At 43.2% G+C, this 15078-nt stretch overlaps 1 protein-coding gene across 1 annotated transcript in view; it reads right to left on the reverse strand.

The window, feature by feature from the left end:
• Nucleotides 1–7653: 7653 nt before the first annotated feature.
• gad1a (glutamate decarboxylase 1a) overlaps nt 7654–15078 on the reverse strand; it is a 54122-nt gene continuing 46697 nt past the window's right edge. Inside the window, exon 14 of the mRNA XM_078228363.1 lies at nt 7654–9745. Within this exon, the coding sequence (XP_078084489.1) occupies nt 9572–9745 (174 nt within the window). The 3' untranslated portion in view covers nt 7654–9571. The remainder of the gene's footprint in view (nt 9746–15078) is intronic.

The raw sequence follows: 15078 nt of genomic DNA on the forward strand, positions 1-15078 counted from the left end.
TTTCAGACTGTGGGAGGAAACCCAGACACGAGGAGAACGTGCAAACTCTGCACAGACAGTGACCCAAATCGGAAATCGAACCCGGGTCCCTGGCACTGTGAGGCAGCAGTGCTAACCACTGTGCTACTGTGCCACCCCCATTTACTGCCCATCCTTAATTGACCTTGAGAAGGTGATGGTGAGCCACCTTCCTGAATTGCTGCAGTCCACTGAGTGTAGGTAAATCCACATTGCTGTTAGAAATGGGGCTGTTCCAGGTATTTGATTCAGTGACAGCGAAGGAACAGCAATATAGTTCCAAGTCAGAATAGAGTGTGGTTTGAAAGGAAACTTGCAGATGGTGCTATTCTCATGCATCGGCTACCCTTGTCCTTCTAGGTGGTAGAGGTCACAGGTTTGTAAGGTGCTGTCACAAGAGCCTTAGTTAGTTGAGGCAGTGTATCTTGTAGATTGTACGTGTTGCTGCCGTTGTTCTGGTGGCTGAAGGAGTGAATGTTTAAAGTGATGGATGGGTGCCAATTGTTATGCATTCATCGGATTGGTGTTTATTTTATTTATCCAGAAGAACTGGCTTGCCCAAAGGAGGCAGAGAGTGGGTATCGATGGGTCTTTTTCTAATTGGAGGTCGGTCACCAGTGGTGTGCCCCAGGGATCTGTTCTGGGACCCTTGCTGTTTGTCATTTTCATAAATGACCTGGATGAGGAAGTGGAGGGATGGGTTGGTAAGTTTGCCGATGACACGAAGGTTGGTGGGGTTGTGGATAGTCTGGAGGGATGTCAGAAGTTACAGAGGGACATAGATAGGATGCAAGACTGGGCGGAGAAGTGGCAGATGGACTTCAACCCAGATAAATGCGTAGTGGTCCATTTTGACAGGTCAAATGGGATGAAGAAGTACAATATAAAGGGAAAGACTCTTAGTACTGTAGAGGATCAGAAGGACCTTGGGGTCCGGGTCCATAGGACTCGAAAATTGGCCCCGCAGGTGGAGGAGGTGCTTACGAAGGCGTATGGTGTGCTGGCCTTTATTAATCGAGGGATTGAGTTTAGGAGTCCGGGGATAATGATGCAGCTATATAAGACCCTCGTCAGACCCCACTTGGAGTACTGTGCTCAGTTCTGGTCACCTCATTACAGGAAGGATGTGGAAAAGATTGAAAGGGTGCAGAGGAGATTTACAAGGATGTAGCCTGGATTGGGTGGCATGCCTTATGAGGATAGGCTGAGGGAGCTCGGTCTTTTCTCCTTGGAGAGACGTAGGATGAGAGGAGACCTAATAGAGGTATATAAGATGTTGAGAGGCATAGATCGGGTGGACTCTCAGAGGCTTTTTCCCAGGGTGGAAATGGCTGCTACGAGAGGACACAGGTTTAAGGTGCTGGGGGGTAGGTACAGGGGAAATGTTAGGGGGAAGTTTTTCACACAGAGGGTGGTGGGCGAGTGGAATCGGCTACCGTCAGTGGTGGTGGAGGCAAACTCAATAGGGTCTTTTAAGAGACTCCTGGATGAGTACATGGGACTTAATAGGATGGAGGGTTATAGGTAGGCCTAAAAGGTAGGGCTATGTTCGGCACAACTTGTGGGGCCGAAGGGCCTGTTTTGTGCTGTAGTTTTCTATGTTTCTATGTTTCTATCTCAGAACATTTCAGATCTAGATATAAATCCAAACAATTTATTTACAGAACATTAAACTACCTCAGAAATTACAGGATTTTCAACGCAAATATTGGGCGGGATTCTCCGGCCACACTCGCCCCAAAACCAGAAAATCCCACCCGAAGTCAACGGACCTTTGCGTGGTCCGATCCCCCGCCCGCCATTATTCCCGTGGTGGGTGGGACGAGAAAGTTCCGGTCATGGTCTTTGCTCAGAGCCCAGATACTTATTGAAATATTTATTGTTTGGTGTTAGTACTTAACTCACTTGCCGGAATTTTATCGCCCCAGAATCGGGTGGGCTTGGCTCGCAGAATAGAATTCTCCGTTGGCCTCGGGTGGGATTTTACGAGCAACACCTGAGCGAGGTCATAAAATACCGACCACTCACTCTACTCACAGGCTTAAACAATCAAGCACATGTGAAGGATCAGTACCAGACTAGAATAATTGAACACAGATGAAATATACCATTGAACACTAAACCAGCTGACTGCTCTGCCCTGGATGGTGCAGAGCTTGTTGAGTGTTATCTGCAGCAGCAAAGTAAATTTGGGCCAGAGATGCCTCACAAAGGGCTCACAAAGAAAGATTAGGCTTCCACTGGCAGTGTTTCACCTCTCACTCCATCCTGATCATGAAACCCCATAGGGCAGCCATGGAACCTGATTCTGCCACTTAGGACAACAACAACTTGTATTCAAATAGCAGCTGTAACATAATAAAATATCTCAAAGAGCTTCACAGGAGAGTTGTGAAGTAAAATATGATACCGAGCAGATGACCAAAATCTTGGTCAAAGTGGAGGCCTTCAAGACGTGCCTTAAAGAAGGAAAGCAAGGTAGAGAGGAGGAGAGATTTAGGGAGGAATTCACAGAGCCTAGGGCCTGACTGCAGAAGGCACGCCCATCATTAAAATTGCAGATGTCAAGGGATCAGGATTGGAGGAGTTTAGATATCTTGGAAGAGTGTAGGGCTACAAGAGATTACAGAGATAGGGAGGGTGAGGCTGTGGAGAGATTTGAAAACGACAATGAAAGTTTTAAAATTGAGGAGTTGCTTGACCAGAAAGCAATGTGGGTCAGTAAGCACAGGAGTAATGAATGAACAGGACTTGATACTAGTTAGCCTGGGACCAGCAAAGTTTTGGACAACTTCAACTTTATACGTAGATTATGGAGGCCAGGCTGGAGTGGGTTCGAATAGTCAAATCTAGAGGTAATAAAAATGTGAATGATGGGTTTGAGCAGCAGGTCAGCTGATAGCAGGGGTAGAGTCGGGCAATGTTATAGAGGTGGAAATAGGCAGCCTTAGTGATGACACGGATGTGAGGAGTTCACTGCAAAGTCAGATGTGATATCAAAGCTATGAACAGTCTGGTTTAGTCTCAGGCAGTTGCCAGGCTGAGAGATAAGAGTTGATGGCTAGGGAATGGAATTTGTGATAGGAACCAAAGATATTGGATTTAGCTTTCCCGTTACTTAATAGGAAGAAATTTCTGCTGATCGAGGACTGGATGTTGGACATGCACAATGACATTTCAGAGACAGCAGAGGGGTCAAAAGTGGTCAACCGTGCAGCTCGGCATTCCGCCGCTTGTCACCCAGAATATGTGGAAAGTCTGACAATGTAATTTAGATATGACCCGGCAGTTAAGATTTCCAAGGCCACATTTCTGAAGCAGTGTGAGTTTCCATTCTGTTGCTAACCTGCTACAAACTGGCCTCAAGGTAAAATCCAGCATCAGAGCATAGATTTTTATGGTTTTAGGTAACTATGTTTAAAATTGAGGGTTTTTTTAAAAATAGAAAAGAATAGATCAGTAACACTTAGTCAGCATGAACCAGGTTTGTAAGAATTAGCCGATAAAGAATATTTCCTTCAATGACTTTAGGCCCTTACGTTTAAAATGTGAATGAGTGAAGTATATCTCAGGGACAAATACATTTTCTAGTTACTGTAATGTGTCAAAAATGAAGCTACAGTGATAGTGCAGCCAGCAGTTACAAACTATTATTCCACCTTCTACCAAGACATGAACATAAGCTGTTCGCATACTTGCTTGGCTACATCAGAAAAGATGACTTTTCATCAAAGAAGTTCCACAGGATAAACATTCTACATTTAGCAAAAACACTGCCGGTTCAGTGACATGTATCTTTTTATCATAAAAGATTGTGCACTGCATTCCAAGGAAGATGACTAATTTATCCAAAGAAACTTTTATATTCCAACGAACCAATACAAGGCTTTCAAAAAAAGGTATATTAATTTATGGTTCCCGTTTATTTCTTATCAAATAATAGCCTTTTAGAGATATTTTATCTGTGAGTGTTGCTTCGTTGTATCATTTTAGTTTTAAATGAGATCTGGAACAGGAGTTTGGCCTGTTTAAAGGCGTCGATATCTGTGATATTTCACACTCATCCAGAAAATATGTAACATGGTGAACATCCTCTGTGTTCTCCAGTAAATGATGTTAATTACTAGGACATGGAAAATAAACAAAGATGAAGGTTTTGTACATTTAAAAATGTTCACATTTGAAAACTGTTATCGAGGAAAAGAAAGTCTTCAAGCACAACACATTTTGTGACTGAACATTCCAAGAAATGTAAGAAACAGGAATAAAGAACTTGTACCTAGATAGTACATTTCATAACCTCATAACATTCCTAAAGTGCTTGATAGCCAGTAAATCTATGAAGTATAATCACTGTTGTAAAGTAAAGTTAATGTTTATTTATTAGTCACAAGTCAGCTTATATTAACACTGCAATGAAGTTATTGTGAAAATCCCCTAGTCACCACACTCTGGTGCCTGTTCGTGTACAGTAAGGGGCAATTTAGCATGGCCAATGCAACTAATCAGCACATCCTTGGACTGTGGGAGGAAACTGGAGCACCGGGAGGAAACCCACGCAGACACGAGGAGAATGTGCAAACTCCACAGAGACAGTGACCCAAGACGGGAATTGTACCCAGGTCTCTGGCACTGTGAGGCAGCAATGCTAGCCACTGTGCCACCCCTGGGAACACTTAGTCGAATGCTGCTTTACTGCTGGCAAGTTACACGACGACTGTATGGTACATGTGAATGCTTTACTTTATAATTCATAGACATTGCAACTCCTGACACTGTGTTGGAACAGGAACTCGGCACACACTCCTTCCACTGGCAGAGGCACGATCACACCCACTGCTGATCTCATTGTTGTGTTTCCATTGTCCATTGAACCCTCGCCACTGACTTACTGCCAATTTGCAGACGACACAAAAATAGGTGGAAAGGCAAGTTGCGAGTGGGATACAATTTACAAAGAGATATTTGATAGGTTAAGTACATGGGCAAAAAGTTGGCAAATGGCGTATAATGTGGGAAAATGTGAAGTTGTTCATTTTGGAAGGGAGAACAAAAGAACAGAATATTATTTGAATTGAGAAAAACTGCAGAGAGCTGCGAGCAAAGGGACTTTGTGTGCACAATTCACAAAAAGCTAGCACACAGGTGCAGCAGGTAATCAGGAAGTTTAATGAAATGTTGGCCCTTATTGGGGTATCAGAGTAGGGGAATCTTGCTGCAACTGTACAATATACTGGTGAGACCACATTTGGAGTACTGTGAGCAGTTTTGGCTCCCTTATTTAAGGAAAGATATTATTTCATTGGAGGGAGTTTAGAGAAGGTTCACTAGGATGATCCCCAGTATGGAGGGATTGTCTTATCAGGAAAGGTTAAACAGGCTGGGAGTCTACTCATTGGAATGTAGAAGAATGAAAGATGATCTCATTGAAACATATAGGATTCTTAAGGAGCTTGGCAGGATGTTTCCCCTCATGGCAATGTTTAGGACCAGACAGCATAGACTCAGAATAAAGGGGCATCAACTTAAGACTGAGATGAAAAAGAATCTCTTCTCTCAGAAGGGTGAGAGTCTTTGGAACTCCTTGCCACAGAGTGCTGTGGGGACAGACTCATTGTGTATATTTAAGGCTGAGATAGATAGATTTTTGATCAGTAAGGAAATCAAGGATTAAGGGAAAGGGCAGGAAAGTGGATGTGAATGTTGGCTCAGCCATGGCCCTATTGAATGGCGGAGCAGGTTTGAGAGGGCCGAATAGCCTATACCAATCCTATTTCTTATGGTCTTATGACAGGCATCAAGGCCTAGGATCATTCCTGGATCCCAGGCCAGAGATGAGACATGGCGGAGGGGAGGGGGTTCATGGGAGAGGCATCAGCAGTTCCCAGCGACCCCCATTCCCAATGAATGAGGGACTCCCAAGAGCCCTCAAGTAATCATACCAAGGTTTTGTTGCTGTGCCCTTCTGGTGGTGAGTGCCCTGCCCTCTGCTAGATTAATACAAGAAGTAGCAGGGTGAGGATCTTAAGTGGACATTAATTGCCTACTTAAGGGCCTTAATTGGCAGCAGGATGGAAAGGCTATCCATGGGCCTTCACACCATGGGCTTAATTGGGATAGAAGCGGGAAGGTGCCGGGGTCCCTATCCCCCAATCTTCCTGTCCAATTAACTGCCCCACTACTGAACTCACTACAGGGGACAGCACAAGATTCCACACATTGAGAGGTCTGAGGTTTCAAAAAGTACTGTAGCAGAAGTTAATGTGACAGCAAATGATTACCTTATAAAAAGTAAGCTAATCTTCCTCCAAGTTAAAACATTTTATTAATTCATTCAGGGGATGTGGGCGTCGCTGGCTGGGTCAACATTTATTGCCCATTACTAATTGCCCTTGAACCAAATGGCTTGCTAGGCCATTTCAGAAAGCATTTAAGAGTCAACTGCATTGCTGTGGATCTGGAGTCACATGTAGGCCAGACCAGGTAAGGACAGCAGGAAGGACATTGGCACACCAGATGGATTTCTATGACAATTGATAATGGTTTCATGGTCATCATTAGACTTTTAATTCCAGATTTTTATTGAATTTATTGAGCATCCTATCCTTACATTTATGCAAAATAAAAAACTGTTGAGGTCTAGTCTGGCTTCCTAATGTAATTTGTGATTCTGGTCCAGGGCCCTAACACAAAACACAACCCCTTCCCTTACTTCTCCCATCCTCTTCTGATCTTCAGTTCCTTAGCTCCTTTCCTCCTCTTCCCTCCTCTCCTTTACTCCTTCCTTCATACTTCCCTTGTTCCTCCTTATGCTTCCACATCTCCATCCCCTCCCTTTGCAACCCCCTTCACCTCCTTCCTGACTACTCCATCTTCACCCCCGCCTGCTTCTTCTTCGTTCACACCCCCTCCCGCCTAATTCTCCCTCTGACTTCATTGTATGCAGTCACTCACTGATACCCATGTTGCCCTGCAGATGGACAATGTCAAGTCAGATTTTCTGACTTCCCTGCCGATTACCCTAATCTACAACAAATTCACCCATAACATTCCCTCTATTTTTTACGATCGTTACAAATAATTGGTTTGTCATAGTAATCTTGAAAAATTAAAACAAAACACTGTTTTTCCAGTTTCATTCAGGTCAAAGATGACTCATGAACTGTGCAGCCTGCTGCATTTATCAATTAAAAATGATTTTATGGTAATCGGATCTAAAATAAGATGCTAAGGGGAATACTTGCTTAACACACATAAGTCTCAGCCCCAAATGAGATGCTTCATGTTTTAAATGCAAAAGTTCTATAGAACTGTTTAACCTTTTTGAAGCGCTAGATAAGCATTTCAGCATCAGAGTACAAGAATAAGTACTCTGAATTAGGAAATGCTCCATAGTTCAGTACAGATTCTCATTTATATCAGCTGTGCAGAAACATTTTATAGGTGGCACAAGAAAAGTGATTTAGAAAGATAAAAATGTATTTTAAAAGTTTTAGAACACAGCATTGATGTCAGAATTGGGACACAGCTTGAGGCATAGTGATATTAATATTGTATACAATATTGTATACTATAACGTGGTTACAGTTTTAGTTCCAAGATATTTGAAATACACAATTTATAGAATATTGTTTTATAGAATATTCTTTATGCTGTACTGAAATCAAACCTTAAAAACAGGTTGCTGTGAACACAAAACTATTAAAGCATGACATTTTTCCTTTAAGGTAAATTCTCCGAATATGCCATTATAAAGCTAACTTGACACTCCAAATGTCTGGGCTGAAATTGATAGTGTCAGTATTTGAAAACAGGTTTACAATTGCCACCTCAGTGTGCTTCCATCAATTTGAGGGTACAAAAAGTATTTCGACTTTCTTTTCATCTTCCGTGATTGCGAAAGCAAAACAACAAATTAAATTCTCGAATAACAGAGACCGTTGCAAAAAAACTAAACATCTCTGAAAAATGTAGACCATTTTGGCAATAATGTTTGTACTGTAGAACGTAATAAAACACCGCATCTGCTGTGGCAATATCTGACAATGTTTTCCCACTTTATTTTTTTATTCTACACCACAGGTCGGTAGAAGATTCATCGTATACAGATAACACTGTTTCAAAAAACACATGTATCAGCTTTTGAATTCAAAATGTTTGCTCTTAGGGACAAGTAAACCAGTTCCAGTTCAGCTCTCAGGTATGGATTGAACCAAACCAGCCCGAGCCCAATCAAATTTTACATCCAGATTGAAATGGCCAAGTTTGCTGTTGTTGAACAGAACACCACAAATCAAAAGCTTGGCTCAACTCCTTTGGAAATAATAGCCTGAATTACACTCTATTTGTACAAATCCAAACTTTTGAGCTCAGTAAAATGCTAAAATTGGGCTCAACTACAACAGATGCTGCTGGTTCCATCCAACTCACAAAACTCAGATTAAGGACAAGGTTTTATAATGCTGCAATATCCTTTTTTTTCCCCCCTGGGTACTTTTTTTGTAGGTCTTTGTAGAACTACAACCGCAAGCATGTTTCCTGCATTTGGACTTTTGTCCTAAAAAATCTCTACGCGAAACAGACTAACTGTATGTAGTTAATATATCTAGTTATCATATCTGAACTTCCAGGAAAATCCAGTGACGGCTGCTTTAATTTTGATGTATTGTCTTGGTTCTCAGTTATATACTGTTCAATAGGTGCAGCAATATATTTCACTTGTCACTTTAAAGGCTGCATAATAGTCCAGACTAAATAGAAATACTATTGCCACTATTATTTTGCTGTATTCTTTGGCTCACATATACACTAAAATACCATAAACATCATTTAGAACTCCTTTGATATTATATAAATAAAGATACAGTACATACAAATCGAAGAAAATACTAGACAACTCTGTAAGACAGTAAATTTCTGGATATAAATAAGCAAATATTTTGATATATACCTACATTTTTAAACAGTTCTGTTACTGTAAAACTATTACATTTATTTCTTTTCACAAAAATCAGTTGACATTAATATACACAATCTACACAAAATTAATACTTTTCTAGAAAGACATTTAGTTATATCTGTTACAGTAATTATGCAACTCTTACCCCAGAATCACAACTAAGGGGGCAATGTACCTAGAATAAAATGTGGTGCTCACACTCCATAATTTTACAATGTGACAAAAAGCACCAATACACAGTGTAGCTACGAGAAAGGTTTCTGCACAGTCTAAGTAAGTCTACAATGATAGAGTTACATTTACCTCTATGGGTTAAAATCACTGCACATTGTCCACAGTACTCACAGTTCAGAGATTGCTGAGCTCTTTCAAAGGAACATACATGCTGAGGCTGACTTGTAAGTACAATATGTATTTAGATTTTGTATCTCTTAAATAATTAGTTCTAATAAATACTCACTGGCTAAAGAATGGGTTTACAGATTGCCTGACAGTACTGCAATGTGCTGCACAGATCTTTAAACAAAACACATTTGTTGTACACTGTAACCAGTTTGGGGAGAAAACATTGGGAAACCAAACTAATTTAACCTATTACAAATCCTGCCCCAGTCGTTCGATCTCGTCAATGAGGAAGTCGATGTCAGATTTTGTAGCGGCTGGGTTTGAGATGACCATACGGAAGAAGTTCGCTTTATCTCCTTGAGGCTGATAACCAACCATTGTAGTGCCACATTCCATCATTTGTGCTTTGATTTTTGGGGCAATCTGATGCAAAAAAAGAGAACACATTGATTCTTAGAGTTCTCATGGTCAACAACATCATTCAAGAGTGGCATGAACAAAAGACTATTAACCAATATTTGCTAAATCAGTCCAAAGAGGAATGAAAAGATACAAAGATAAAAGTGAGGAAGGAAACATTTGTTTCATTGTATTCGCAAATAATGTCACCAATTTTGTTTGGATTTTAATTTCACCTTTCAAATAATTCCATGAATGAAATGCAAACTATATTTTCTGTCTCTGGTGAAACATATTTATTCAATCTTATTCTGCCCCACAAAATCAAACCATTCACGCTATCATTGAGCTGGTAATCATATGGAACACAATGGCTCTATCTCATGGCCCCATCACACAGTAGGTGGGGCTGGAAAATGCAGCAAGCTATTCAAAGTCCACTGACTTTGGTGGGAGCGTAAAATCCCGCTGGCGGAAAATTCCACCCAAGGGCCGGAATTTTCTGGCTGTTCATGCTGGTGGAATATTCCGATCCCGCCAATGGCACACCCACGCCGCAGATTTCCCGGTGGTGCGGAGCGCCTTCAATGGGAAACTCCATTGGCAATGGCGAGACCAGAAGATCACGCCACCGGTAAATGGAGGGCTGCCTCTGCTGCCCTGAAACACGCAGCGGGTGACACGAAAAATCCCGCCCAATGTTACACAAATGTATTATTTCTGGCCCCTCCACTGTATATTTTCCAGGATAGGAGGCAGGGCATCATGGGCTGTTGGCAAGATCTTCCAGTCCCTTCGATGACTAAGCATGAGAGGCAGAAAGGTTTTTATTTGAGCTAATAGTTTGGCGAGAATCACTGTTACAGGGTTTTAATTCAAAACTTGCTCTCAAAGATGATTTAAATAAGTTGAATGGAACATTTGCCTGACTGTTGTTTTATATGAAGGTTTCGTTCAGTGTGATTACTATTAATTCAACTGGTGAAACAGTTATGTTTGCAAATAAAGAGGATAGTGCATATGCAGTGGGAGGAAAGGAAAGGGCTGACATTAAGTGGCAGGGAAAGCTGGAAATGGGAAAAATCCTTTTTATTCTGATTGAGAGACCAGCAAGCTGTGAACAGGAGGGTTAGTAACAGAAAGCTGCAGCTGAGGACAGGGGAGGAAGGAGAGATGGGGAGAGAAATCATGAGAATATTGGCAACCAACAATGGGAATATTGGATTCTGAGGGTTGAGGGATTGTGAGGATTGGATCACGGGGAGGGTCAAATCACAGGGGGCGATTGGATCACAGAGGGTCACGTCGCTGGGAGTCTTATTGCAGGGGGTCAGATCAGAGCAGGAATCTTATTGCAGGGGGTCAGATCAGAGCGGGAGTCTTATTGCAAAGGGTCAGATCAGAGCGGGAGTCTTAATGCAGGGGATCAGATCAGAGCAGGAGTCTTATTGCAGGGGGTCAGATCAGAGCGGGAGTCTTATTGCAGGGGGTCACATCATGGGAGAAAGATTGCAGAAGAGTCAACTCATGAGAGAGTTAGATCTTGGTGATGGGGATGGTGGGGGGGAGGGGCATCAGATTGTATGTGTCAGTTCTGAGGGCGGGTTGGGGTCAGGGAGGGGGACACAAGATCACAGGACAATCAGATTATGGGAGAGCTGGATCGCGGGAGAAGACTCAGATCACAGACCAGGGTCTGACTGTGGGGGAGTCAGATCACAGAGGGGTCAGATTACAAGGGGACTCAGGCTCACCTGCTCCTCAAGAGCATATCCTCCCCTCCACCGTCCCCCCCCCCCCCCCCCCCCCCCCGCACCTCTCAAAAACAAACCAGAAGTGGGCAAGCTCATGGGGTTGGGATTCCCATTCTAATGGGTTTATTCTATCCTCTGCCCACCCTGGAGATTTTTAAAATTCATTTGTGGGACATGGGTGTCACTGGCTGGCCAGCATTTTTTGCCCATTCTTAGTTGCCTTTGAGAAGGTGGTGGTGAGCTGCCGTCTTGAGTCACTGCGGTCCATGTTCTGTGGGTTGACCCATAATGCTGTTAGGGAGGAAATTCCAGGATTTTGACCCAGCGGCTGCGAAGGAACGGTGATATATTTCCAAGTCAGGATGGTGAGTGGCTTGGACGGGAATTTGCAGGTGGTGGTGTTTCCATGTATCTGCTGCCCTTGTCCTTCTAGATGGAAGTTGTCATGGGTTTGGAAGGTGCTGAATAAGGATCTTTGGTGAGTTGCTGCAGTGCATCTTGTAGATGGTACACACTGCTGCTACTGAGCGTCAGTGGTGGTGGGATTGAATGTTTGTAGATGTGGTGCCGATTAAGCGGGTTCCTTTGTCCTGGATGGTGTCAAGCTTCTTGAGTGTTGTTGAGCTGCACCCATCCAGGCAAGTGGGGAATATTCCATCACATTCCTGACTTGTGCCTTATAGATGGTGGACAGGCTTTGAAGGGTCAAGAGGTAAGTTACTCGCCACAGTATTCCTAGCCTCTGACCTGCTCTTGTAGCCAGTGTTTATGTGGTGAGTCCAGTTGAGTTTCTGGTCAATGGGAATCCTAAGGATGTTGACAGTGGGGGATTCAGCAATGATAACGCCATTGAATGTCAAGGGGCGGTGTTTAGAGTGTCTCTTATTGGTGATGGTCATTGCCTGGCATTTGTGTGGTGTGAATGTTACTTGCCACTTGTCAGCCCAAGCCTGGATATTGTCCAGATTTTGTTGCATTTGAACATGTACTGCTTCAGAATCTGAGGAGTCATGAATGACGTTGAACATTGTGCAATTGTTAATTAATTAATTGTTAAAATTCTTCCTGAAGAATGTGGTAGCAAGGATGATCAGCTTTATTTAATTTAAACAAATTATACTGAGGTTTTTGGATCTATGATTTTGCCACTGAGGACTGCTGCATTCTGAGTTGTGGGTTTTTGATTTGCCTGTGCGGGAACTGCAGTGCCTTGTTATGTCCGGTAACAGCTGTTTTTCTGTTTGCTTCTACACATGGTTAAAGACCCTTTGTTACCATGGAGAAACTGGCAAAAGATCCCATGCCAGCTATATTAAAGCAGACAACATCCATGGGGAAATATGAGGATTAATGTTAATAGCTAATAAGCGTGTAATAGCTGCCCTGAGACTAGAGGCAATTAATCAAACACAACTGAGAGCAGAAAATCCATCATTCTGTGACTGTTCCTGCAGCTACTTTTTGAGAACTTTACTGATTTTAAGCCGTTTAAGTGTTTAATTCTGTTTGTTTTATTTCATGTAGAGAAAAAAACAACCCTTCTGATAGATTCAAAAGAGCAATAAACATAACTGTTGCCAATAATTTCCTGTGACATTCGCTATCAGTTATTTTAATGGCTAATGATAATCCATTTATTTTGACATCAAAATCCATACTAACTTCTTTCATTTTCAAATTTGAAAGATTTCTAACCCTTCCATGATACATTCCTTTTGGATTGAAAGGGCCAATTACAGTTACCTAAAAATGTTAGAAAGTGCCGACCATTATCGTAACATTTCTGAGCACTTCCCCCCCCCCCGATCCCAGTAGAAAATAAACCTCACTCTTTCAGCACTCCTGCCACCAGCATTGGATCATTGAAAGATACAGCACAAATGGAGCCCATCTTTGGCACTTTGGTAGAGCTAATTAATTAATCCCACTTACATAGAATCCCTACAGTGCCGAGGAAGCCATTCAGCCCATCGAGTCTGCATCGACTCTCCAAAAGAACATCGTCCCCAGGCCCACCACCCCCGTGGCTAAATCCCCATAACCTACACATCTTTGAACTATGGGAGGAAACCGGAGCACCTGGAGGAAACCCATGCAGATGTGGGGGTGAACGCGCAAAATCCACACAGACAGTCCCCAAGGCCAGAATCAAACCCAGGTCCCTGGCAATGTGAGGCAGCAGTGGTAACTCCTGTGCCACCGTGCCACTCTCCTATTCAATATAAACAAACCAACCATAGAACATGGACCGGTAAAGTGTTAATGTGGGCTCTTTATTTGAAGATAAGGCTATATATGCTTTTAATGTTAACTTAAAATCAATGTACATATATCTGACCTCAATCACTGCTGCTGTAAACTGAGTACAGAGTAATGAGATTAATGCATCAGATCCTTGGCGCAATTCTCCCATTTGCATTCTAAGTGTTCCCACTTACCGGAGTGTTTCCCACTGGCGCGAGCGGCGACTGTCAGGTGGAATTCACCCAGCTTTAGTATTTAAAACACGCTGGTGACCGGGCTTCACAGAGATCAGGGCACCCTTTTTAAACAGCCCCCCAATCTCAGCATTCAGTGATAGCAACCCCCCCCCTCCCCACTACAGACATGGTGACCCTATGCTGACAAAGGGAGCACCCCCAACCCCTCAGCAAACCCCCACCACATCATGCAGGCATGAGAGTGACCGACCTCTGCCCCAAGAGAGACACTCAGAGATGGGGTCCCCTCAGGCCCTACCTCTTGGCAATGCCAACCTGGCACTGCGCTCTGGCACCCTGGCACTGGCACCGGGGGAGGGGGTAAGGAGGTAAACACTTTGCCCATGTGCCCTTCTGCCACTGCCAAGCAGCAGAGGGAGGGTCCCCAAAGGGACCTGGGTTGGCTTGGGCTGTGGGGAAGGGGTTGATCTCAGGACTCTCCCTGGGGTGGGGGGTCTTGTGGCTGGATTGCCCCTTCTAGCCTTGAGAAAAATGGAGATCACTCTTAGCATGGGTGATCACAGGCAGCCTTGAGTTCAAAATCTTCATTCTTGCCAGCATACTTTGAAACCTTTGAAGTGTCCTAGTTACTTTAATATCTATGTCCCCTGGACGCCTGAAAGCCTTCAAAATCACGGCAGCACTCCATTCTGCAGAAGGGATTGCCCTTTCCCTCTCTCAGAAGCCCCAGGTGTAAGAAGACCCCTTTGAAGTCCTCTGACTGACAGGAGATGTCAGTTTCATGAGGGAGATTCCCTTTTGCAGCCGGAATGAGCAGCAGGTGCAGCCTGACCACTTTGAACTGTTCTGATTGACAGCTCCAGAGCAGATCAGACAGTTCATTGTTGATACAATCCAGTAAGCCTCAAGAACCTCCTCATTCCACCAGACCTGTTCACTCAGCTCCATTCTTTTAACACTGCCTTTTGGTTAGGTCCCTGAGCCTTCCTGGAAAGCTCAAGTGCATTGAAAGGCTTTGTGGTCATTCCAATTAACCCTCCAGTATCTTTAACTAGCCTTTGGTTAACAGGTTGGATCAAATACACAAGAGACAGGAGGTTTCACTTCCTCTTTTCTAATGGCACAGTTAGAAGTCTCACAACACCAGGTTAAAGTCCAACAG

Source organism: Mustelus asterias, chromosome 14 (assembly GCF_964213995.1).
Source record: "Mustelus asterias chromosome 14, sMusAst1.hap1.1, whole genome shotgun sequence".
Lineage (NCBI taxonomy): Eukaryota > Metazoa > Chordata > Chondrichthyes > Carcharhiniformes > Triakidae > Mustelus > Mustelus asterias.